Raw genomic sequence first — 25,898 nt, forward strand, 5'->3', positions numbered from 1 at the left:
TGTGCAGATAAGCAGCGCTCAGGTTGTCATCCAGGTGCGGAGGTCAAAGACCGACCGGAAGGGGAAGGGGGTGGCACTGACGCTGCAGGCCATTCAATTGAGTCTAGTGTGTCCAGTGGCTGACATGGCCATCTTTCTGCAGCAGCGCCATCCATCGGAGGCAGGGGCACCATTGCTGCTGCATAGGGACGGGTCCGCCCTCAGTTCAAAAAGGTGATGGAACTGGCTTTAGCAAAAACAGTGTTGACGGAGGGTCGATTCGGGACCCACTCGTTCCAGATAGGGGCCGCCACTTCAGCATCAGCCGGGGGATTGGGGGCGGAAGACATCAAGAAGTTAGGGAGATGGTCATCCGGGTGTTTCAAAAGGTATATCAGACTGGATAAAATGTAATATAACATGCCATCTCCTCTCCTTCTCATTACCAGCTTTTCAGGGAAGGAAAAAAAACGCACCATTTGGGTAGTGGGGCATTCGTTTATCTCAAGGGCCAAGGCGAGCTGGACACCTCAGCAGGAGGAGCTGACAGCCGGCGAGTTCCGGATCTGGTGGAATGGGGTGCCAGGGATGAAATGGGCACAGCTGCATGGGCTGCTGTGGAAATTGCTGGGTAAGCAGCAAAGGCCAGATGTGCTGGTCATCCACCTGGGGGGAACGACTTGACCAGCTTAGGGAGGGGGTGGTCTTGTTGAGGGACATGATGCTATCATTACAGGAGATATCAGCACAACTGGGTGAAACGGAGATTGTGTGGTCGGAGGTGATTCCCAGGGCGGAATGGAGAGGGGCCGAGAACCACGCAGCAGTTGAGAAAACGAGGAAGAAATTGAATGGGGCCATAGCAAAGTTCTGCAAGGGCAGAGGCTTCCAACATATCAGACATGGCCTGATCAACTGTAAAAACCCCGGAGTATTTTTTAAGATGGTGTGCATCTGTCAGGCATGGGGATGGATCCCTTTTACTGGAACATATGTACTAAATTGTTGGAACTGTAAAAGGAAACAGGAAAGGGGGGAGCCACGGTGGGCGGTAACCCACCTAGTGACGTGACAGTGTTTGGGCGACTAAGCACAAAAGACAGACTTCAAATGAGCCAGAAGGAAGCCGGAAGGGTCTTTGCTGTTCTCGGACCAGCGCCTCTTGGGAGCCTAACGCAGGGGCGTCTGGTGGTAACAACAAGGGCTCGGCTTCCAGCAAAAAGAAACTGCGCTCTCCTCACCCACGGACACCTGCATGGGCAGGGTAGGCACAGGAACAAAGGGTTGGGAGAGTTGGGCCTACTAAGAACGCTATACAAAAGTATAGGGGTAAGCAGGTGATCATGGACACGGAGCAAGCGCCACACTTACAGAATGGATTTCACAAGATTCTTTTGTTGTGGAAATAAAACTGTGGCCAAGTTTGCCATTTGAAACTACTGTCTCATTCCCAATTAATTTCTGGTAAGAAAGCAATGTGCATCGGAAGAATGAGCAAATGATGGCTGATTGGCTAAGGGTCCAAATGGACAAATGCAGGGGTTATTAAACCGAGCCCTCTAATTGAATCTGCACATGCTCAATAAGCCCTGCCGGGGCTGGACTTGGGCCGAACCATAGTAAACTAAATGAAACAAGCGAACATGTAATGGACCAACTACACGTCCGCCCAGTGGCACTGCGGCCAGTCTGCGGATATAACCCTATGGTGCATGTTTAACAAGACTGCCGGTGCGGCGCAGGGCCATCTTAAGCACTTTAGGGACCCTGGGCATGGACATCTTTGGGGCCCCCCTCCACCAAACCAAAGGAATCAAGAGTATTGGTCGCGCCCCCCACCCGTCGCGCTCACAACCCATAGGTTGATATGCTGTCTTGCAGCATAATAAGCATGTTTACTCCCTTTAAGCCCCCTTACCCTCTTCATTCTTGCTCTAAACAGAATGATAAAAAAAGTAGCATTTGAAGACCATCATTAGCAGTCTACGAAGAGGTTACTGTTCTAGTACATACAGGACAATTTGTTATCAATAACACCCAGGAAGGTATGCAGCCTGTAGTATTAATGCTGAATTGTATGTAAAAGGTACATGTAACCCATAATAGACAGAGAACTCACATTAGCTGCTTCACAGAATGCAAAAGTGCTCATGCATGGACAGAGAAGACCAATTGGAAGGATGGAGAAAGCTACACATACCATAGATGGACAGTGGATGCAGATTAGAAGCTACCAGGAAGGTGTCTTCATCCAGACAGACTGAGATTAGAAGTGGGATATGGTTTTCAAGTAGTGTTGCCATTAGATAGCAAAGGAACAAATGCCTGTGGGGTGCGATATAAATATGCTCACTATTAAAGTTCGAGCAACCCTATAGCCAGTGAAACCATGAATAAGGCTTTTATGAAGATCATACCATGAGAAGGAAATCACTCTTAAGGGCTGACAATTTCAGCATCACACATTGGTTAAGGGGTGAAGATGTGAAGCTGGGATTCGTGCCACCTCTGCAATTTCTGTATTTGAACACTTTCTTTTCCAGTTCTTACCATGAACAAAAACAATCTCATTTTTATAAAAACAGACTTGGAAAGTACACAAATCACATTACCAAACATTACCATTTTTAAACAAAATATTATAGAAGGGTATTATGCAAAATGGGAATGGTTCTAGCTTCATGCTCTCCATCATCAAGGAAAATATATAAGTAATAGCATACCAATCATGTGATTTAACACATTTAATCTGGGTTTGTCTTTTGTATTTTAAAGCTTTAAATACTTCCAAAACAATGGCTTGTAACATTTTAATTTATAAACGTGCCTAAAAACCTTTGACTTTTACCAAAAAGCAAACTGTTTTTTTGTGTCAAACAAGCAGACCTTAACATATGCTTGCGTGAGGCCTGCAACATTTGATCCGCTATCTTCTGTCTACCAACCCTTCCACCCAAATGGCCTACATAAGAAGAAATATCAAGTAATGGGCTGACCGATACCAGCAGCATGGAAGAAGGGAAACCTCACAGAAGACAGTACAGTAATGTAAGATACATTAGATGATTTCACCAGGATCACTGTATTGTCTGCTGGCAAATCAGGATACAAGCATGAACGCTTTTGTTCCATAGTCTTGAATTTGGATACTTATTCATCTCTTGGACTAACAGTTTATGCAATTGTTGGGGGCGATTGCCCAGGTTTTACAACACCCCATCTGAACAAACCAATTTCTAGACCTTCACCATAAGGATGATATGTTCGTTTTTATAGCCACCCCTATCTGGTGCAAGTATATTGCTGATAATAGCATATGATGATCTGCAAAAACCAAGTACATATGCAGGCAGGTTTACAAATATCAGACATAGGAAAGGCTCATCCAGCCTTGCTGGAATGTGATATTCTAATTTTGCACATGAATAAATATTTCTGCAATCGGTGCTTCACACACTGAGCTAACTTCTGAACCATTGTTGCACTAAATTTATCAATATGCATTTCACTGTTGCCTATTGCACATGATCAACATAATTCCCACAGGAAGGAAAGAATGCTACAGAGTTGTGCCGTAAGGAACACACAGACTATGTATAGCACAGTGAACACAGAAAGCAATACATGATTAATTGATCGGTGCAGAATGTACTTGTCAAAACACAACTGCAATGGGTTTAGAGCCTCAGCAGCACCCCATAAAATATCCTGATGTGTGCTATTTAAGACTGGTGAACAATGGAATCATACTTCTTCAGATCAGGCAACCTTGTGGGGGCCCCCCTCCAAGGTGGGGCCCTGGGCAAGTGCCCCTTTTTCCCTCCCATAAAAACGTGTCTGGTGCGGCAACTGGACAACCACACTAAGGCACGTTCAAAACCCAATCTCGCCCCTTTGCAGAGTGCGCCGGTGCAGGCCCCAAAGCCATACTTGCCACACAACAGGGAATCCCAGGCGCGGGGGCTGCAAACAGGGCTGGGCTGTGCAGTCCCCCCTCCTTATAAATGCCCCCGGAGTCCAGCTGGATGTGGCTTGGCCCAGGGACGCCCCTTTCTCCCAAGGGGGGGGCGAGGTGGGAGTGCCCCAGAAGTGGGTGGCCGGAAGGGCGACCCCCTATGCAGGCTGTCCCTCTAGCGCCCCCTGTGGGGGCTGGACATCCCCTGGGACAACTCTATCTTAATTTCTTCTTCTGTAGCTCAGTTGGGGGTCCAGTGGCTCACCTGTAGACTTCTGTTTCATTTGTCCGTAGCTGTAGGGCCTCAGTGCTGAACTAACACATCCAGAACTGAACTGTGACCTTCACTGCTGTTGACATCGTCACTTACCTTTGTAACTTCCCATCCTAGGCACTGGTGAGTTGGACTCTTGCGGAACTCCACAGAAGCAGTCTTGCTGAGTCGTTTGAACACTGTAGGGGTCTTCCGAACTGCTTTTAGGGCCCTCTGTGCAGACCCCTTACTTACCTCTATAGATAAAATTGTCTTCACATTGGGACGTTGGGGTAATTGTGTTTCTAAAGGCCTGTGTATCTTCGGAAAAGTCCAGCTGCACATCTGAGACACTAGAAGATTCTGAGAGACCGCTTACTGTATTTTTAGCAATAATCTGAAAAGTTACTTTACTGTGTACTTTTTTGTAACCCGTTCTTAAGCACAATTTAGTAGAAAGAATATATTTTTACAGATGTAATGTGTGGACATTATAATTAAAAGTACTTAAACCAGTTCTTATCTTCTGAAGTGTTACCTCGCCTGCTCTGGCCATCCAATCACTTGGAGAATCAGGAACTCAAATTAAACATCCCGTAAAACGAGCATATTATCTGGGATATACAAGTGGTGTCTAAGCAACATTTCCTAACAGTGAGTGCCTGCCAAACACCTCATCCCCATCCCCAGGAGTGGAAATAGCTTTCCCAGGTTGGAAGGCAGTCAAATGTTTGAAAGGGGCGTGTAATGTGATTGGATGCATAGAGTTACCTCCGGCTCTTTGTCTATATATTTGTAGATACCCAAAACCAGCTTTCTATCTGGAACAACTTTAGAGTATCTGAAGAAACGAGCTGCTGCAGATCCTTGTTTGAAACTCTGGTGTTCACTCCTAATCCTCGTGTAGGTAAAGCTCTACGCCTCTCTGAACTGAGGGATCCCATTTCAGACTCTCACTTCCTATGACCCGATGGGGACCGTCAAGTCCTCCGCCGCTAAAGCCATTTGTGCCCGCCTAGAAGCTCCTCTACCATATATATCACTGTAACAGAGTTCACAGCCCCTTCTGCTCTACTGAAAACTAGGCTGCGTTGCTGCTAACTGCCCTTCCACACTGCTCCATCACATTATTCAGCAGGCAAGACACTCCTGCAGCTATCCTTGTACAGAGGAGTCTTGTTTATCTTCGCCTGATACATTGAGCCCCAACTGGAGCACTCACTGGCCTGACCCGAATGGTCAGAATTGAGCTAATATGCTGATGCTTTAGCCACCGATGCGAGGGTCATAGTCTGTGTGTACTCTGACCTTGCCTGCATCACTGCACCCATCCTTCTATCGCTAGAGGCTGGGTGTGCAGTGATTATACCTGGAACCAGAACTGCAACCTGAAGAAAACCTGTTTTCTTTTTTTTAAAACTTTTCTTTATTGGCATTAAACCCACCTATGCGCCCTTGTCTCCTGGAACGTCTGTTCAGCTTTCAGCAGCCTTGCCCATACCTTTGGGGTCTTTAGACTCCTCTGACTATTTTGCTGGTGCATTTCTTTAGTGCCTTCGCCTGCAGACAGTCTTCTCAAGTGCCTCCACTGGGACTGACAGGACTTCGCCCGTTCATGACATGACCAATACTGGTTGCAGATGTCTAATCCCTTTGTGTAATGGTTAAAGGGGGCAACATTAATTATTTAATAACATTTGGCACAGAGCAGTGGGTATGTGTCTTTTAAAACTTTCCATCCATCACTTTTTAGTTTTGGTGGAAAGTGAAGTGTTATTGAGGAAAAACGGCCAAGGAGGTGCTTTGCCCCTATGAATGTTCCTCTGGGGTCACTTCCTGTAATATCTGCTGTAATATAGGAGTTTCTGCACCATTTCTATGTCAAAAGCAGTTACAACTCCTCTCCCCCAGTAAGATGACGGAGGTGCTGTGACAATTGCAGGAAACTCTTCAGTCTTATGGCAAAGTGCTGCTGTAGTCTGTGGAACCAAGTGACCAGCGGGTCCCTTGACCTGGATGGACAGGCTGGGTTACTCAGCCACTGGATCTTTTGCTCCCTGAAATTGTACCTGCTGGACCCTGCGTGGGTAATCTTATGGCTGTAGCACCGACTACTCTTAAGGACTGGTAGTGGGTAGGATCTGCAACCTACAGCTGCATCATCTGGTTGCTAAAATTGTGATCTTAGCTAACGGGTTAGCTTCTCGCACCACTGCTTCAGTTAGCACGATTTAGCCTATCAATGTCCAGGGCCCCTGGGAGCCCCTCCCTGTTTGGTGGTATCCACCCGCATTACAACCACCTCTTTTGTTGGCTTGTGACTTGTGCTGTCCCTGCATAGTTTGATAGTTTGCTGACTTCATTATCGCTAGACTTTTCTGTTGCTTTGGTCCGTTGTTTAACATAGAATGCAAGCTGTTCCTTACTGCGACTTGTGACAACGCTCAATTTGATGGCTCTGCTTTCCTATAAACGCAAAACCTTTCACCCTTGAATAACATTAGGTTTAGCTACAGCTTGAAATCCCACTCTCATACTTGTTTTTGAACTCAAGAACTGAAACTTTGAACATTTGAGTGACTTCTGCAGAAGTCACTGCTCTAAACACTGAACCGAAACAGTTACTTTTCCTCTTAATGCGTTTTTCTCCCTGCTACTGCCTCATTATAGAAAGAGTATCTTTTAAATAGTATATTGTGTCGACAAACCCTTATTGTGTGTTGTGTTTTACTGTTGCATGCTACCTTTGAATGAGGTGTTATATGTGAGTGATATTGTGCAAGTAGCCTGCTTGTGATCACTCCATGTTTTTTCCGATGTTGGCGCTCTTGAGTGAATGACAAGGCAGGGAATATGGGGGGATAATTTGCAAATCTTCTGACAGGTCTTGATGGATGATCTCCCTCGTCTTCATCTACAAAGAGTAGCTGGAACCCTATAATATAAAGTAGAGTAAGGCTAATTGCTTTTGGCTAAGTAGCACAGCAGGATGACACAGGGGCAATGCGCTGATCTTGGAAGCAAGACCACGCAGAGCAACATAGCTTCGAATCCTGGATCCACGCTTAGAAACCGAACTCCGGTACGCTATTAGGTGCGTTATAAAAAACAATTAATTAATTAGTGCTTTTATGCTTCCTCGTCCCATGTATCCTGTGCCTGCTGAGAGTATAACCGTTAAAAGGATCATTTAACCACCCGGCTCCCTCAATCAAAGTGAATGTTTGACTGTTCTGCCACGTTTACCCATGAGTGAGACTGGAATATAAGGAAGAAGTTCTGTATCCTATGGATGGGTATTGTGTTGCCCTAAATATAACACTTAGTAAAATCCTTCTTCCCATATTACTTTCAAGGACATCCCCGGGTTAAAAGTTTGTGCCATAAAGATCTCCTACCCCCCTCATATGTTTTAAAGGATACACCACAGTTTGGGACTACTGAAGGGTGTGACCTTTGAGACCTACACATTTTACTGTACAATTATTAAGTACTTTACTGTGGTTGTTACATTTTTTGTTAGTTTTGTTACAAGTTATGTTGTGTCACTTGCATAGCGCCTACTGCCATTGGTATGGCCTCAAAGCGCTGTGTGGTTGAACACCTTTCGGAAGACCGTAGTCAGAGATGAAGAAATTATTTCTAAAATGTGTGTGCGTTTTTAGCCACCTTTGTGGGTAGGGAGTGGCTAGGTCTCTAGCAGCAACCCATGGTTATCGGGTGAGAGAATGCGTGCCATGACACATTTTCAGTGGAGTGGAATTGTCAGAACGGCCAGATTATATGAATGGCTGGTCTGAATTTTGCATGGGTCTCCGCTGTATTCTATTGGATGAGGTGGTGTGTGTTTTGGTTGTGTGTAATCGAGTAGTGTTTATTGAGAGGTATGCAGGTAAGTGTGCCGTGCCTGTGCAGGATGCAGTTATGTTTCATAGTATGCAAGAAAGGCAGTGGAGAACAGTAGCAAAATACAATTGGGAAGCAAAACAGCTGGATTAAAAAATGCAAACCCAACCAAAAGCACTGTTGGAAGAACATGCAATGTGGTTGAACAAAAGAGCGGGATTCAAAAATGCAAACCCAACTTCGAAGCATTGTGGGAAGAAAATGCGATGTGGTGGAACAACACAACAGCGAGATTCAAAATGCAAACCCACCTAGATGCACTGTGTGAAGAAAATGCAATGTGGTGGAACTAAACAGCGAGTTTCAAAATGCAGACCCAAACCAGAAGCACTGTGGGGAGAAATGCAAGGTAGTGGAACAAAACAGCGAGATTCAAAATGCAGACCCAAACCAGAAGCACGGTGTGGAGAAATGCAAGGTAGTGGAACAAAAAACAGCGAGATTCAAAATGCAGACCCAACCCAGCAGCACTGTGGGAAAACATGCAATGTGGTGAAACAAAACAAAAGCGAGATTAAAAATGCAGACCCAACCCAGAAGCACCGTAGGGAGAAATGCAAGGTGGTGGAACAAAACAGCGAGATTCAAAAGGCAGATCTTATCCAGAAGCACAGTGGGAAGAACATGCAATGTGGTGGAACAAAACAGTGAGATTCAAAATGCAGACCTAACCCAGAAGCACTGTGGGAAGAACATGCAATGTGGTGGAACAAAACAAAAGCGAGATTAAAAATGCAGACCTAACCCAGAAGCACTGTGGGAAGAACATGCAATGTGCTGGAACAAAACAGTGAGATTCAAAATGCAGACCTAACCCAGAAGCACTGTGGGAAGAACATGCAATGTGGTGGAACAAAACAGTGAGATTCAAAATGCAGACCTAACCCAGAAGCACTGTGGGAAGAACATGAAATGTGGTGGAACAAAACAGTGAGATTCCAAATGCAGACCCAGCCCAGAAGCACTGTGGGGAGAAATGCAAGGGGGTGGAACAAAACAGCGAGATTCAAAAGGCAGACCAAACCCAGCAGCACTGTGGGAAAACATGCAATGTGGTGGAACAAAACAATATGCGGCAGCAATGGCGTAGTCTCCTACCTGGTGGTAGGTGTAGACTGAGGGCAAGACTTGGCAGGGCTGGGGCCTAATAAAGCAGCCTTAAAGGATAGTTCCGGGACTTTTTTTTTATTGTCCCTACGGGTCGGCCATGTGTTTGTAAGCATAAATCGGTAGATCGTAGGAAACTTTCCTATGGACCTTACCCGACTTTTCGCCCATTATCGCACTCGAAATCAGCCTCCATTTTGTGATAATCCTATCATTCCGCCGCATCGCCCTGGCTCACCTGCCTTTGCGGCACTAAATCAAATCCCCCGCCCCTGAGCCTGACATCAGCAGACGCGTACTGCCCATTTCAAGCACGTCTCGTGTCAACAATCGCTGCGCCTCAGCTATTGACGTGTTGCCATGGAAATGGCAGGACGCCTCTTTCCCCAATAAGTATAAACAGACCGTTTCACAACACACAGCAGCAGATTTTCGATTCCATTCCTCTCTGTGTGTTACTTTGAGTATTCTGTGACTCGTTTCTGTGCTCTGGTCAGCTACCTTCGTTGATTGTAGCCCGTGTGAACAGATACCAGTACCACCGCTATAAATTATCTTACTTTCTTTACCACACAATGGCTACAATAATGCCGTATATGTACGAGCCAGAGTACACCGAGGAAGAACTACTGGAAAGGCAAGCACGCGAAAACGATGGGGATTCGGACGGCAGTTGGGAGGACCAGTCAACGGATGAAGAGCCTGGACCATGTCGCATGGACGGCGTCTCCACCTGGTGCACGTGCAATCGGTGCAAGCTAATGCCAACTGAGGAGGAGAACTGCTGCTGCCGTGAAAATTCCGGGTGCTTGGCCTACATTTCGGAAAGCGAGCAAAGTCTGCAGGAAGGCGAGCAAAGTCCGCAATGCATCACCGAGCTGCCAGAGTTCAGGGAAGCCTGCCTCTCACGGACAGTGTTGAGGATGATGATGGTGCTTATGCACGAACTTCGTGGCACTGTTCGTCCGCGTAATCCGAGTAACGAGTAAGTATACTCTGTTTGTGATGTCAGTGATGCCACCACTATTTCATGGTCGTCTCCCACATATAAAATTACATTTACATATCATTCGAACGCATGTAAATTGGTTCCATATAGTGCATTTTCTAGATATAATTTTTTTCTAAGAAAAATGACATGTGTTACCTGAATCGACATTGATAAGAAAGTTTGGTCAGTTTAATACAGTTTGCATCTTTTTTTTTCACAGGTGGTACAGGCTGGTGGCCTATCGTTGCTTCACTTGGTGGCTTCACGGGAGGCTCGGACACCGCGTTCGGAGAGTAATACCTGCCTGTGCGGTACTTGCCATTAGACAACATTTCCCCAGTGACAGTGGACAATACCGCGGATTTTCCCTCGATGTGCTGCAACCTCAACTTTACAATGTGTAATGTTTATTATTTATGTTTAACTAAAATCTAAAATAAAGCCCAACATATATTTTAACAATGGTTGTTTTGATTTTTTAAATGAATCTAGTGTATATTCTCCTGGGAGGGTGAGGTATTTATAAACTCACCCCCCTGCCTTCCATGTAGTAGATCCTGCAGCCATCCTCTTACATTCAGTTAGATGGCCTCTCCTTGGTGAGGCCCTGCGGCAAACGGGTCTTGTCTGCACGACCACCGCCCCGATCCACCCCCCCCCGCCCTATCAAAGGCAGTTCGCACCAGGGTACTTGCGCTGCTGGCAAGTGGAGCTGTCAGGGAGCGATAAAGGCCAAGAGGTGCCAAAGACCATGTACACTTCAAAGTGGTCTATAGAGCATGGGTTGTTGTTCCCATGTCTACCTCCAGACCCCGTGTCTCCTGCCAAGCATCCCCCCTCACGCTGGACGCCCCCCTGCAATCCACATAAGTGTGTCTCCATTCACGAGTCTTCCTGTGTCTTGTCTGCACGACCACCGCCCCGATCCACCCCCCCCGCCCTATCAAAGGCAGTTCGCACCAGGGTACTTGCGCTGCTGGCAAGTGGAGCTGTCAGGGAGCGATAAAGGCCAAGAGGTGCCAAAGACCATGTACACTTCAAAGTGGTCTATAGAGCATGGGTTGTTGTTCCCATGTCTACCTCCAGACCCCGTGTCTCCTGCCAAGCATCCCCCCTCACGCTGGACGCCCCCCTGCAATCCACATAAGTGTGTCTCCATTCACGAGTCTTCCTGTGTCTTGTCTGCACGACCACCGCCCCGATCCACCCCCCCCCCGCCCTATCAAAGGCAGTTCGCACCAGGGTACTTGCGCTGCTGGCAAGTGGAGCTGTCAGGGAGCGATAAAGGCCAAGAGGTGCCAAAGACCATGTACACTTCAAAGTGGTCTATAGAGCATGGGTTGTTGTTCCCATGTCTACCTCCAGACCCCGTGTCTCCTGCCAAGCATCCCCCCTCACGCTGGACGCCCCCCTGCAATCCGCATAATGCCACGACATATACACGTCATTCATTCACAAACACACCCCTGTTTCGAATTCTTTATAACCCACTTCATATTTCTAATGAGAACTTCTTTGCGCTTTGCTAGTCAACCCGTGAAGGTGCTGGTTATCTGCTCTTCGTCTCTGTGAACTTCCGTGACCACTTTGAGCAAACTCGTCAGTTTGCAACCTGTGAACTGCTCCCTGTTCTACGACAAGAAACTACTCTGATCCCTGCATCTAACTGTTTGTTCGTCAAGGTAAGTCCATGTACCAGAATCATTTTGCGTCCAATTTTTTAATTTATATCTATTTGCTAGTAGTCATCAAATTGCATCCATGTTTTCTTTTCGTTCACGACAGTACATGCAAGGAACTAGTCACATGTTCAGAGTTTAGTCAAATTACTTTTTCTATTTTTTGAAAGTTATTGAAATACTTATCCGCATGTGAATAACGTGTATAGTTCCAAGAACCAAAACGGACCTTGCATTGAACCTTTTATGCGTCATTTAATGTTTTAACACATTGGTATTCATAGAGAATTGTTGATCTTTACTTTTCAGAACTTTCCATAATGCCTGCCTGTTCCATTGGCGGTTGCCCTTCGAAGACTCATAACAAATCTGAAGGTACTATAATGCATGTTTTCCCTAAGACAATAGATCAGATAAGAGAATGGGTCCGATATTGCGGATATCCAGCCTCTGAGATAGAAAGTAGAGTCCTAGAAGTCTTTGCGGACAAGAGGGGTGATCGATACCGCATCTGCAGCAGGCACTTTAGCCCAAACATGTACTCCACATCATTGCTAATAAAGAAGAAAACACCGCGAGCGAGGCGAAAATTGCTCTCAACCGCTATTCCCACTCTATTCGTCCACATCCCTCCACTGGTGAGTCAAGTTTACGTATTTGTCTCTCGGCCTTGCGGTAGTGTGTAGCATTAGCTAACAATAATTTCCCCATTTATGTATCCACTCAATATGAAGGCGGAAGATTCTCCATCCGTGTCGTTATTGCAGTCATCAGCCACTTCAAGCGCCTATCGGGTAATCTTACTTAGCTATTCTGACACTGACTTGTTTTAGGCATGTAAATCAATAGTTTTAATTGATCCAAAATAATGCAAGTACTGTCTTTCAGGGAGATGCTGAGGAGTCCAACGCATTGACGACAACCGTAGATGTCACTCAGATGCTCGAGGTACGTTTCCGGACAGTTCCATCGATGGAGATCATCAGATCTTGCATTCTTGTAGCGTGATTGTTACACACAATGTTTCTTTCGTTTTTAGCCATTGGTATGTCCTTCTGTCGTCGCCCTCCTATGTGTCTTCTTTTTTCAATATTGTGTTCATTACTAATGAAAGTCCTATGTTTCAGGGAGTCGATGGAGCATTAGTCCAAGAAGAAGGGGGAGCATGCAGTTACGGGTCGGCGCAACAGCTTGCAGAAGTGTGCACCGCAGTTACAGCGTCCCTTGATGTTCTTATGCATTTCGAGGTATGGATACTGACAGATCAATCATGCGAGATCAAATGACGTGATTACATCCGCTATACTTCCTTCTTTATTAACGCAAGTACTATGTTTCAGGGAGCTGACGGAGCTTCTTCAACAAGAACATCACCCCTAGTAGTTGATGCAGATCTCTGGGTGGTGACACTTCCAACGATGGAGCAAATCGAATCATATTTAGATATCCATTATTTATTTTAGACAACTGATCATTTGTGCAGGTCTATTTAGATGAGCCGTTGACGCCTGCAGAAAGTTTATGTTCTTTTAAACAAAATAGAAAACCATACTAATGCAATTACTGTGTTTCAGGGAGTTGCTGAAGCGTCATCTTCAATAATATCATCAATGGAAGTCTATGCGGAGCCCGAGGTATGGATCTTGACAGTTCAATCTAACTAGATCAACAATGCGTGAACTATTGTCGTTTGAATGTTCTACACAATGCGTTCATTCGTGTTTTGCTATTGAGATGTACGTATGGGTATTGGTCCCCAAGTACATTTTGTGTTTTCAATATTATTATACATACTAATGAAAGTTCTATGTTTCAGGGAGTCGATGGAGCCTCAGTGAGTGATGGATGTGCTTATCATGAAAATATAGTCGTTGCAGCGCGAGAGGAAGTGGAGACATGCACACACGAGTCGGAGCAACAGCGTCCAGATGTTGAAGTTCGAGGCAAGAAAGTTTCAAAGAAAAGAAAGCAAAAGAAGGTTAGTGTCCTGTTCACTATATTATGTTGTCTTTCACTGTCAATAGTTCAATACTGTAAGTTGTGTTTAAACTGAACATCCCTTTTCTAATCTGTCCTCTAGTTGCGAGTGGGTGTAAGAACTAGATCTACACAGACAGTGAAGCGAACGAGAGATGTTGCTTGTCAAACCTTTTGGCAGGGACTTGAGACTGGAGATGCATCGTGCCAATGGGAAGAATATGAAGTGATTGACAACGGAGCTATACCACCACCAGCCATTGATAGTGAATGTCCTCCTGGTAGTTCGGATGCAGTTGGAGATAAATTCACAGAATCCACACCCGCAAAAAATAAGAGCGTGCGAAAGTTGAAGACATTGTTTTTTTCTCCCATCTCCGGACAAGGAACAGATGTTGCAATGGAAGAGAATGAAGTGGACGACAATGAAACACCATCAATATCACTCAGCATAGCGGAAGACGATATCAGAGATTGTACCTTTCATGCGAGTGACATGTCCTCAACGTTACAGGCCGAACCAGCTGGGATGCAGAGTGACAGTATAAGGAAAGAGGCCAAATTCATTGTGTTCGATAGCTGTTTGATGGATATTATTATGATGATGAAATGTGGGCATTGGGTTGGTGGGGAAGTATGTGGGGAGCCATTGATTAATGTGACTCGTGCAATTCGAGGCACTAACCTTAAAATACATGCCACCTGTACACAATATCATCCGTTCGCATGGTCTGCACAACCCATGCTGGGGCAACTGCCAGCAGGCAATCTACTTTGTGCAGCGGCCGCACTTTTTAGTGGTTCAAGTTTTAAAAAGTTACAGTATTTCTTTCAGTTTGTGGGAATCCATTTCATTGCGAAAAGTCAGTTCTACAAATACCAAACCGATTATCTATTTCCAGCCATCAGCGAAGCTTGGAGAATGGAAAAAATGTCAATGGAAAGTACATTCGCGGGCAAACGCTTCAGGCTAGCCGGTGATGGACAGTGCGACAGCCCAGGATTTTCAGCCAAGTACTGCACCTACCACTTTCAGGACATGGAAAGTAAGAAAATTGTGAGTTCGGTGGTCGTGCAGGTGTCACAAAGTACATCCTCAGTGGCCATGGAGAAAGTTGGCTTTGTAGCATCATTGCAAGAACTACAATCGCGGGGAATGGTGATCGACCTGATAGCCACGGACAGACACGTTTCAATTGCCAAGACAATGAGAGAAGAGTACAAAAATATAAATCACCAATTTGACGTATGGCATCTTGCAAAAACAATCAATAAAAAATTGTCGGCTGCAGGAAAAAAAAAAGATATGCAAGGTATTTCACAGTGGTCCAAGTCAATCAGCAACCATCTTTGGTGGAGCTCAAAAACATGTGAAGGGTCGTTGGAAATTCTACTGGAAAAATGGCGGTGAGTAATGTTGCACTGTAGCAACGTACATCGATGGTCGACAAATGAGCATTTCCACAAATGTGAACATGGCCATTTGTCCACAGAGGAGGCACGGAAGAAGAAGTGGTTGATTCCTTCATCACCCACTCACAAGGCCATTGAAAAGATTGTATTTGATAAAACTATAACAAGAGATTTGAGGGGACTCACGGAATTCTGCCACACAGGAGATTTGGAGGTGTTCCACAATATGTGCCTAAAGTACAGGCCCAAAAGATTGCATTTTGGCATGGAAGGCATGATAAATCGGACTCTTCTAGCGGTCTTGGCACATAACCATAATGTTGGCCGTCAACAAAGTAGGACGACCGGAAGTTTAGGGACGCTTCGCTACAATAAGGCCTTCGCTAAAAGAAGTAAACAATGGGTGATCAAACCAGTGTTTGAGGATATGCAATATGAGTTTATTGAGAGACTTATCGTAGATGTCCTCGATAGGCACATACATGGAGTGGTGAACGAACCTATGCAGGGGACAACTGCATTGCCACCCAACATTGCCTCTGTTCCATGTCCACCTAAAGCAGAGCTCATTGAGAAATACACATCACGGTTTAAATGATTGTAATTTGATTGTCTGTTCTCTCGAGTCTCCTCATGTTGCAGGCCCATTGCAATTAAACCAAACAGTAATATAAATCATTTTTACAAAAATTATAGAATGTTTCCGTATTACAAACACATGGCCGACCCATAGGGACAATAAAAAAAAGGCACGCAGACAAGATGCCCTTACACTGACTGCAGCTAACTAGAAATGTGTGCTCGCTCAAAGTGAAGGTCAGCTGCTTTGATGTTTTGCTCGGGTGGCGGAACGGCCCACGACCCAGTATAAGGTTCTATTGTGATTTGACCTTGACAGGCCGGGACCATCCTGAAAGACTATGAAAAGATAATGAATAAAATTTCAGAAACGAAACGATGAGCCACGTTCATTAGAAGAAGTAACGTCGGCAAAGGAGTGGTGTTTCGGGTCTGCCCTACACAGAGACACAATGGAAAATGCAAATATAATGTAAGTAACTTTTGATGAGTTTATACCGCAATTTCATTACTATACAGTGGCTTTAAAGACGGGTTCAGTTGTACTTGTTCGTTCTATGTGGCATATTGTTTTCTACCGCGCACTATCTTGAGGAGAAACATCTGCTTTTACTGAAGCACCTCAAAACCTTCCTCTTTGCTTCTGCTTTCTCTCTCCCTCTCCCCTGCTACAACTGGTCCACTGTCTGCGACCTCGGTCCTGGGCCCTTCCACTCTCCACCTGCACTGCCTCCCTGTCAACCCCTGCACTGGGGGACTGTCTCAGTATCCTACAGCCCCCCCTTCCCAGCACTTGTTCTGCACTTACCTTGCACTTGCCACCAGCTGGCCCTATTTATTTATTATTTTATGCTACTTACCTTGTACTCCACTCCCCCCCCTCCCTGCCTCGCCACGCCTTTAAACACTTGTGTACACCCAGTAGCGCTGTCCTCGCTATGATTTTAATAAGGATCTGATGGTGAGACTAATTTCATTTTTTATGTTTTTAGGTACATCATTCACTACTGTCTGTGTCACGAGTACCAGACACCGGCGGACGGCTTCTACAGCCGCCAGTTGCTTCTCCGCGTGAACAACGTTACCACCCTGACCATTTTATGGGACGATCGCCAAGTACAAGTATGCCCTTACGCGGTACTAACGGTTAGATGCAACATACCTACCGTTGTGGTGGCCTAGTGCCTCGTTGTTGGAACAGCCATGCGATTATCAGTGCGACCGAAGAGCTTATTTTTATCGTAAACCAACACCCTGTCTACTGCACACGAACATCGCTTCCCTCAAGACGAACTAATTTGGATCGAGAGCAAAGAAAAATGCAAATCGCTGAATATTCTCTAAACATTTGATGTCCAATAAACGTACTTTGCCAAATGTACAATCTTGCCGTTTGCTTTTAAACCACGGTTTCACATTCCGAATTGTGGCGCTGTATTGTGAGATGCTCTAAGACCCTGTGTACAGCAAAGGACCATCGCGTTCCTCAATACGAACTTTTTGGAACATGAGCAAATAAAAATGCAAATCGCTGAATATTCTCTAAACATTTGATGTCTAATAAATGTACTTTACCACATTTACAATCTTGCGGTTTGATTTCAAAGTACAGTTTCATATTCCGAATTGTGGTGCGCTGTATTGTGAGCTGATCTTTGTTGATTTCCGGGGTCTGTGTGGAGTCGCGTAGAAGACGCCTGGGCGCGTTTGCCTACGCAGCACAGTAACGTCACGGAGAGAGGCGGGGAATATGAATGTTTTGATAATGTCTGTTTCAGGGGCGGGGGATTTGATTTAGTGCCACAAAGGCAGGTGAGCCAGGGCGATGCGGCGGAATGATAGGATTATCACAAAATGGAGGCTGATTTCGAGTGCGATAATGGGCGAAAAGTCGGGTAAGGTCCATAGGAAAGTTTCCTACGATCTACCGATTTATGCTTACAAACACATGGCCGACCCGTAGGGACAATAAAAAAAAAGTCCCGGAACTATCCTTTAATTAACAAAGTATAACTTTTACCTAGGGTATTTATTGAGCGCTGACCAAGCTTTAGGAAGCAATGGAGCACTTTACAATCCTAGATTGTTCATCTTAATGAGCTACAGCAGCAGAGCCGCATGCGATTATTGTTCGTTAGGTGCGAAGTTTTATTATCATCCTTAACAAACCAGGATTACCCATGGTTTATCCATGATTCGTCGTGGAGACCACACCGTGTCCTTGATATTTACCCTGATCGTCTTCTGAGTATGTCATTGCTTTTAGAAAGCAGCTTCTAATGCCTAGTCTCTAGTGCACAAATGTGTATCTGTCTTCTGTTAGCTTTAACTATTGTAAGATGAGACAGCTGTGTTATGAAGCCAGGGCACTATACAGTCTTGGTGCTATGCGAGCCATGTAATATATATAAGAATTAACCCAAATTCGACAGCTAGTCCGGTTATTAGACGAGGTGAATGTTCCTTTCCTCTGGTTTTAGAGGTTTTCTCAAAAGACCTTTGCATCTCAGTCTAACAGCACAGACATACTCAGGAGCTCACCCTCCTACTTGTCATTTATTCACAGTCTTGCCTGTCCCCCATGACAGCGAGTGCAAGGACAAGATACGACCGGAAAGAATACGTCATAAAATGAGTAGCGTATTGGAGTAGTGTCTGTGTAGTAGCGTCTGTTCCTGAGAGCTCCTCAGACAGCATGAGTGTAACCAGGGGCAGAACGCATTGGTTGAAGACCTCCACTGAGCCGGCCATATTCCGTAGGGTGTGCATCTGTGGATTGAATGCATTGCAGGCTGTGAATGCGCTACTAACAACACTCCTCTTTATTTTGTTAGCACTGTGTTGGGCAGCGACCTTCCTGACCTGGAGCAGCTGTGCAAGTCAATCGTGCAAGAGAAAATGGCATTTGAGAGGATAGCAGTGGCACGGGACGATCTGGTGGAATTATTTCAGGTGACCTCATACAGCGCATCTTTTAGAGGATTGTAGTTGATCCGTGTTCAACTTTTATGAGACACTCACACTCCCTTAACTACAGTAAATCGTTGTCTTGCACCTCACTCGTCAGACACCCATACTACGTGTGCCTGGATAGATGGTCTATGCACTGCAGAATGAGACGCCACAGACTCCTTGCATGGAACTCTGTTCCTTCTTTTCTGCTTCTGTTGATGCGTCTGTGGTCTGTCTGTGGTCTTGTAGATGACGAGTCATGGTTCCTCTACGCTAACTGTTCAAAACATCCTGAAATAAAGAACAGACCAGTAATCACAACTCAACAAACATGCAAAGTGCATTGCCCCCAACTAAACAAGCTATCATTGTCATCCTTGTTTTTAGGGGAACAAGTTTAAAATGCAGATCATTGAAAAGAAGGTGAAGGCCTCCAGCACCACAGTGTACCGGTAAGTGGATACGAATCAGAAGTGCAACTAGTAGCTTATAAGACTTCTGGGAAGTTTTAAAAAGTTATTTATTTTAGTGAACCCTTGTGGATGATTGCAGGCCTTTACAAATTGCTTCACAGAGCCAGTTTTGTGCATTTTAATCCAAGGTTTTCACAGCTTCAAATACGTGACTTTATCCCTGTTAAGGCAAACACTAACTCGAGAAACAAAAAAAGAAAATACCATTAAATGCATGCACTAAATTGAGAGAAATAATACAGAACGAAAGCAACATTGAGTAATGTAGAGATCGAAACATGCTAAATGTTCTTGTTTGTTTTCATCTCCCCGAGTTCTTCTGTGCCACACTTTCTGGATTGTCACAACCCATTCTCCCTTGTGCAGGAGGGCATCTGTATAGCACACAATGAACAGAATGACTTCCTCAGAGAGGGACATTTTTCTGTTTTTGTAGCCTTCATACTTTGGCGCTCATTTTCGAGGCCCCCAAAGCGTACATGGAAGCGCTAAAGACAAGCGTATTGGTGTTATACCAGTCTTAATGCGTCCATTCACGTTGCAGGGGATTTTCTTTGTTTTTAGGTGGAGCGTGGGGGAACGGGACATATGTTTCTGCCTCGGTTTCCCTTCCGCCTTCCAAAACAACTTGAGATTTTATGCTGGCGCAAAACCAATGATTTGCTATGGAATACACCAGCAGATGCCATAATAAATCATTGTAAACGCCGCCTGCCATTCATTCGTACATGAAAGGCAGGGTTTACTATTTTGGCACTCCGGAGTGCAAAAGAGAGGTATAAAGAGACTTGAGCTGTCTCTTCAAACTTGTCATTTGCACACTGCAGTATGTCAAAAAGAGTAACATACTGCTATATGTTGATACCTAGAATGCTGTTATGTTGCAAAGTTATAAGGTCTCAACCAGAGGGTTTGAGCAACAACAAATACCAATCTGAACATGTTGTATGCCAAATAACACAAAGACACAGCCTCTATTTATATCAAAAATTGAGAATTATTATTGTTCCAAATGAAAATAATAGATGTGGACAAAAAACACAGTGTTGAGTGATCCATACAATACAACAAAATCTTGACCAATGCAAAGTAAAAAAGAACTACAAATCCATTTATCATACTCTGGAGATGTTGATCTATATCAACAATATGAATAGACCACACTTGAATAAAGAAACGGTGTAGATTGGTGAATGGACAAGGCCCAGTGTCGAATGGACAAGACCCAGTGTCGAGACGATGTGGGTGACCTGAGGTCACATAAGGTACAGTGGAAAGGGAAAGGACAGAATGCAAGCACCATGCATAATCAAACAGTTGTTTGCAATTAAATCAAAACAAACAATTCAGCAGTTGTAAGGCTAAGTTACACTTTGGACATTTCAAAGTTCAATTTCTTAGTCCAGTTGCCCGTCTAAAAATGGAGACTGCTTGAAGAACAGTACATTTCCTTATATACGGCTGGAGGCCATTACACTTCCATTTACGGAGCATTCCAATGTCAATGCAACAGCTACTTGGAAGTAAACCCCCATTGGGTCTGCCTACGCGGGCAGTGGAGAGTGAACAGGTTGGCAAAGATGGAGCAGAAGTTCATATTAAGTAAGGGTGGTGACAAAAGGACCACCTATGTACCCTTGCATTGTCGCATTTCAGTGGCAGATTGAACAGAGAGCCACCTTCTTCAGGGCGTAATTTGAGGACCCGGTAGAGAAAAAGAGGGGGAAGGGAATTAAATGCATGGGCTGTGTGGAAGTGCTGGCACAAAGAGAAGGAGAGAAGTGTAATAGAATAGGAAGGGAATAAAGCTAAAAAAATGCAGTTACGGGCAATCAAAGGATCCCCTCACAGGCGGTGAACAATTCTTACCGTGAGGGGAGAACAGAGATCCTTGGACTAGATGTCGGTCCCCACTGGAGCGGCGGAAGCTGGGATGACAAAATCAGTAAAATCCCTGTCTTGAAGAGCCGACTGGTGATGCAGACACCAGATCTGGTGGCATGCATGGAGAGAGGAGCACACAAACACTGTTAAAGTAGCATCCAAACACCTATGGTTACATAGGGGCAGGCATTCAAAAAATGAAGGCCGTTTTGGATGACTGGCTGTGTCTCTTACCCAAAATTCACACGTGTCAAATCAGTGGGAAAGGCGGGGAGCAGTCTTTGGGTGAAGGATGGCGTGTCCCAGGAGGCAGAAAGATCCTTTGGTCCAGCCAGTAGTCACGACCAAGATGGTCTGTGGCGTGTATGAAAGATAAAGGAGTAGGGAGAAGGGGGAAACAGACAGAGGCCTGATGAGTCATTAACATTTTTAATTAAAGCGTCTACTGTCCCGCGTTAGTAAGGGGATGAGAAAAAGCATCATCAAAACCGCAGGCATGTGCAAGCGTTAACTGCTGCAGTGCCAATGAAAGAAATTGCCTGGAGGGGACCTGTTTGCACGTAAGTGGTCCCCCAGCCCGCTATTTACACTCTGGAGCAAAATGAGTTCCTTTTTGTCTCCAAGGCCGAATAATGGACTACTTTCCCAGGTTAAATACACAGTGCTGTGTTTTAACCTGTTCATTGAAAGTGAGAGGGGTATGTCTTTACAATACTTTCTCTTTCTTGTGGCAGCTAGTGGAACAGAAAGGATATTTGTGTGCAAGTGCTTTCGTCTGATGTAATTTGGCCTCCCTTTTAGAGCAGTCCTGTTTGTTTCTCTCTTGCGGCTTTCATTGGCATGCTCTCTGCCTGGTCCTTAGTTCTTGTAGTATCTTCACGTTTAATATGTAAACAGCTATCTGCTGCTGGTTTGTCCGGCCAAGTTCTGGACTAGTTCTCAGCCTTCTTGGCTGATCGCTAACAGTCAGTATCTCTACCCCCCGTTTCGGTCGGCTTCCATCTCTCTTGTATGCCGGGTCCCTCAGGGATCAGCATTGTCTCCCATTCTACTTAATGTCTATTGGATGACCTCAAACTGGCTGAAGCTAAAGGCTAGTAAAACTGAGGTCCTGGTCGTTGGGACCTCCTCCCCCCATCTGTCCTTGTCTAATGATTTCTGGCCCCCTTCCCTTGGTCCACTTCCCACGCCTGTTTTGTCAGTCAGAACCCTGGAAATAAAAATCGCTGCCTCCCTGACCATGGATGAGCAAGTGGCAGCAGTCTGCAAGACCGGACATTTTAAACTCCGGGTCTTGAGGAAGGTCCTTCCTTTCATTCCCACTGCCGCCCAGGCTCATGTGGTAGGTGTCCTAGTTTTGAGCGGAGTTGATTATTGTAAATCACTTTATCTAGGGCAGCCTCTGTATCTGCTCAGGTGACTTCAGCTTCTCCAAAATGCAGCTGCAAGATCCATTCTTCGCCCTCCGTGTGGAACACATATGTCCGCTTTGTTGAGACAATTACATTGGATCCCTGTGGCGGCACGGATTATGTTTAAATCCATGTGTGTGGTACATCAGGCTTTTCACGGTATTGGAGCGGATTATCTGCATCTGCAAGAAATGTGTGTGCTATATTCCCACCCGCGCTCTCTGCTCTCATTCTGCCCTTTTGATAGTCGTCCCTCGGTTTAAGCGTGCTCGCATTGGGGGGGCTGGCCTTCTCTGTGGTGGCGGCTAAAGCCTGGAACAAACTTCCTCTTGATTTACAGAGGATTGTTGATCATCTTGCCTTTCGGCGGAAACGAAAACTATACTATTCCAGAGCGCACCTTACTCTTATCCTATTGAACTCCTCTGTTTCCCTCAGCGCCTTGATGCCTTTTGGCGTGCGTGCGCTCTACAAATCTCGTTAACATAACATACTATGCACAAGTATGCTGAAGACTGCGATGTGGTCAACACGCACAATATTGTCATCTATGGACATTGAACTATTTCCTAGGTCAGGATTCCATTTTCTGGGTTTGTTTTGCTAACTGGTCGTCCCCTAAACTGTCTGTTGACTTGCTTTTTTTTTATTTTTTAGACTATATTTTAGCCTCTACAGATTCAGCTTCTTTTTGGTGTGCTGGCTTTAGTAACACATATTGCTGCCAAGACAGGGATGGTTTTTGAGCACCCCATTTTGTCCCTGGCTAAGTCCCGTCACCCAGAAAGCGTGTTAAAGACTGGCAGGCAGCTATACCATGCTGTAACCTTTTTACTGCGTTAGTAACCAAATGGTCATATATGCTTCATATATGCTCTACATTTAGGTACTAATGCTTTATGAAACTCCTTCACCCCATCCCATCAAGGGTCTCATTTTTTCAACTTAAATAATTTACAAAGTGGGAAATAACCAAGGGGCGAGGCAGTCCTTTGGTAAAGTGGCATTAGAAAGAAATGTTTTAATTGAATGTGGAAAACATGCTGATGTTGCCATCTCATCAGCCATCTCTCCTACACTCCGTGTAAAAAGGTATGCGCCGTCTAACTATACTGTATATATTGAATATCATGTACATACTGCAAACCTGTAAATACGTATAACTATATTTTCTACTGTGATCCTGTTCATCACTCGCCTGTCCAGCACCCAGAAACCCATGGGTTCGGGTTTATGGCCGCTCTACAAATGTCAAATTAATAAATAAAATGAAGGAATGAAAGTGAAAACGTATGCCAGACATAGGGCTAGGCGGACAAAGCATGTTGAAAGGATCTAGGGTTCTTCCTGCAACATACCACGCTGGAGACAACAGGTAAGTTGCTTGTACGTTTATTCCGTCTTGCTGTACACCAGTAGTTTAAGTGTAAGGCATACAGACGCAGGACACTGGCCCATCCATACACCAAGACATCTTCCAGCAACTGCCCCTCACAGCACACTCACTCAAACAGCACACAGCATTTCATGGAACATTCCGCAAACCAGCTTCCAATCACATAATAGACAGTCCAGCACATTAGTGCACATAGCTTTTTTGACATTAAGAGCCTGTGGCCAGAATTTACATATTTACAATTTTGTGACCGGGTCAGTTAGCTGACCTTGCCAAGAGGCGATGATGACCCCTCTGTTTACGGTGCGAGGCCTACCAGGGTGGTAGCCAAAGCCAGTCCTATCCCAGAGGGGGAAGGTTTAAGTTTCGAGGGCCCCAGTCCCTTTCCCTTCTTATAGTGCTGGTTTTTATGATAGATTTTCTTCCTTCTGCTTTCCTCCCATAAACATTTATGGGAAACCTTTTTTTTTACTTTGTTTTGAACCCTGTCCTGAATTTTTGGAGGTAAGTAAAGCCTTCTGCTTTATTTACCTTGCCTGTTTACTCATTCTTATGGGAAAACTGATTAGTACCCAAGACTATCGGTACTGAGATTTGTCTCTCTTTGTAAGTTTCTTGTACTGTTACAATTGAACACATCACTTTACAGTTAAGTGTAGTAAGAATAACATGCATCCTTATATCTTTTTATATAATGCATTTTGGTGACTTTTACAATCGGCCTATGACAAGCTGGTGACAGCAATGAATTTTTCTTTTTTTTTTTTACAGTTTTTGTGACATTTTACTCGTGCACTTTTGCATTTACTGCGAATGGCTATTAAAGGTCTAGCACCCAAAGATGGCAATACCCCATGGTTTCTCTCACGTTCATTAGCCAAATTGTTCGTTGGCCCTCTTCCTGCCTTCTCAGGTCAGGAAATGGCATCTACGGATTTCCCTATCCTGGCGAAATCTGTGGCTTTTTGCGGGCTAGGGGCGGATACTGTGTGTGACCAGACTGTCAAGTCCCAATCCACATCCCTGCTGCCTGAAGATCTGTTGGTGGGCAGATGGTGTGGCCAGTGGCTGTCCGTGATTGGATAGCCTCTACCTGTTTAATCCTTACCATTGGTGGACTTGGATATGCTCCCAGCCCAAATCTTGGATAAAAGGAGGACTTCTGCAGCTATTCGACAGATCATCGTTGATGCCGCAGCCACTGACGACCCGCAGATTACCCCTGAAGCTGACCAGCATCAACTCGAGTGCTGTCCCAGTGCAGCCCTGCTCCTCTACCTGATCCTTGATATCAAGAAGACCATCATTGGTGCTTAGACCGCTAGACCGGTGGGAACAGTAGGTTTCGACCCCTGCTCAAGGATTTGCACCTTCTGACCTTAGGAAGCATCCCCGAACCAACCAGTGGACGGACCAGCTCTCTCCTTGACTACCTCAGTGCAGCCGTCGCTGTTTGTGTGCAGATTATGGAACAAGATGCCTGCTCCTGCATTTTTAACCACTACTCCTCTCTCCATACCATCACTCCTTCTCTCCCCAACACTACTTCTCTGCCCTCTCCAAAACATTACTACCCCTCCCTCCCCACACCACTACTAACTTCCCTTCTACACACTACTACTACCAGATAACTTATTCAACCAAAGCAGGTACGTAAATTAGATGCAGTAAGTGATGGGAGCCATTCACAAGAGCAATATCCTAACTTGAGAAGTCCAAACCCTAAGATGCCTTGTCCACTCAATTTTTCTCATCAGCATGAGTTCTCTTCAGAAAGTATGCCACAGGTTTGTTGTGGTGGTATGTTTCCAACTATTTCAAAGTTATTCAACAATTAACCAAAGGGTAGGCAAGTGTTCACCTCTCCTCCAGACCCAAGACTAACCCAGGGGCAGAACATCGACCCAGTTTCGACGACCAAAGGTGAGTGGAGTGGAAGGGG

The 25,898-nt window shown here is 45.1% G+C and overlaps 1 protein-coding gene across 3 annotated transcripts in view; it reads left to right on the top strand.

Moving 5' to 3' along the window:
* TARS2 (threonyl-tRNA synthetase 2, mitochondrial) overlaps positions 1–25,898 on the top strand; it is a 1,102,517-nt gene that overhangs the window by 550,019 nt on the left and 526,600 nt on the right. For all 3 annotated transcript variants that reach the window (XM_069649728.1, XM_069649729.1, XM_069649730.1), the window contains 2 exons: positions 18,674–18,791; positions 19,179–19,243. In XM_069649728.1, coding sequence (XP_069505829.1) covers positions 18,674–18,791; positions 19,179–19,243 — 183 coding nt within the window. The remainder of the gene's footprint in view (positions 1–18,673; positions 18,792–19,178; positions 19,244–25,898) is intronic.

The sequence above is a fragment of the Ambystoma mexicanum genome, chromosome 1p, assembly GCF_040938575.1.
Source record: "Ambystoma mexicanum isolate Mex_15411 chromosome 1p, UKY_AmexF1_1, whole genome shotgun sequence".
NCBI lineage: Eukaryota > Metazoa > Chordata > Amphibia > Caudata > Ambystomatidae > Ambystoma > Ambystoma mexicanum.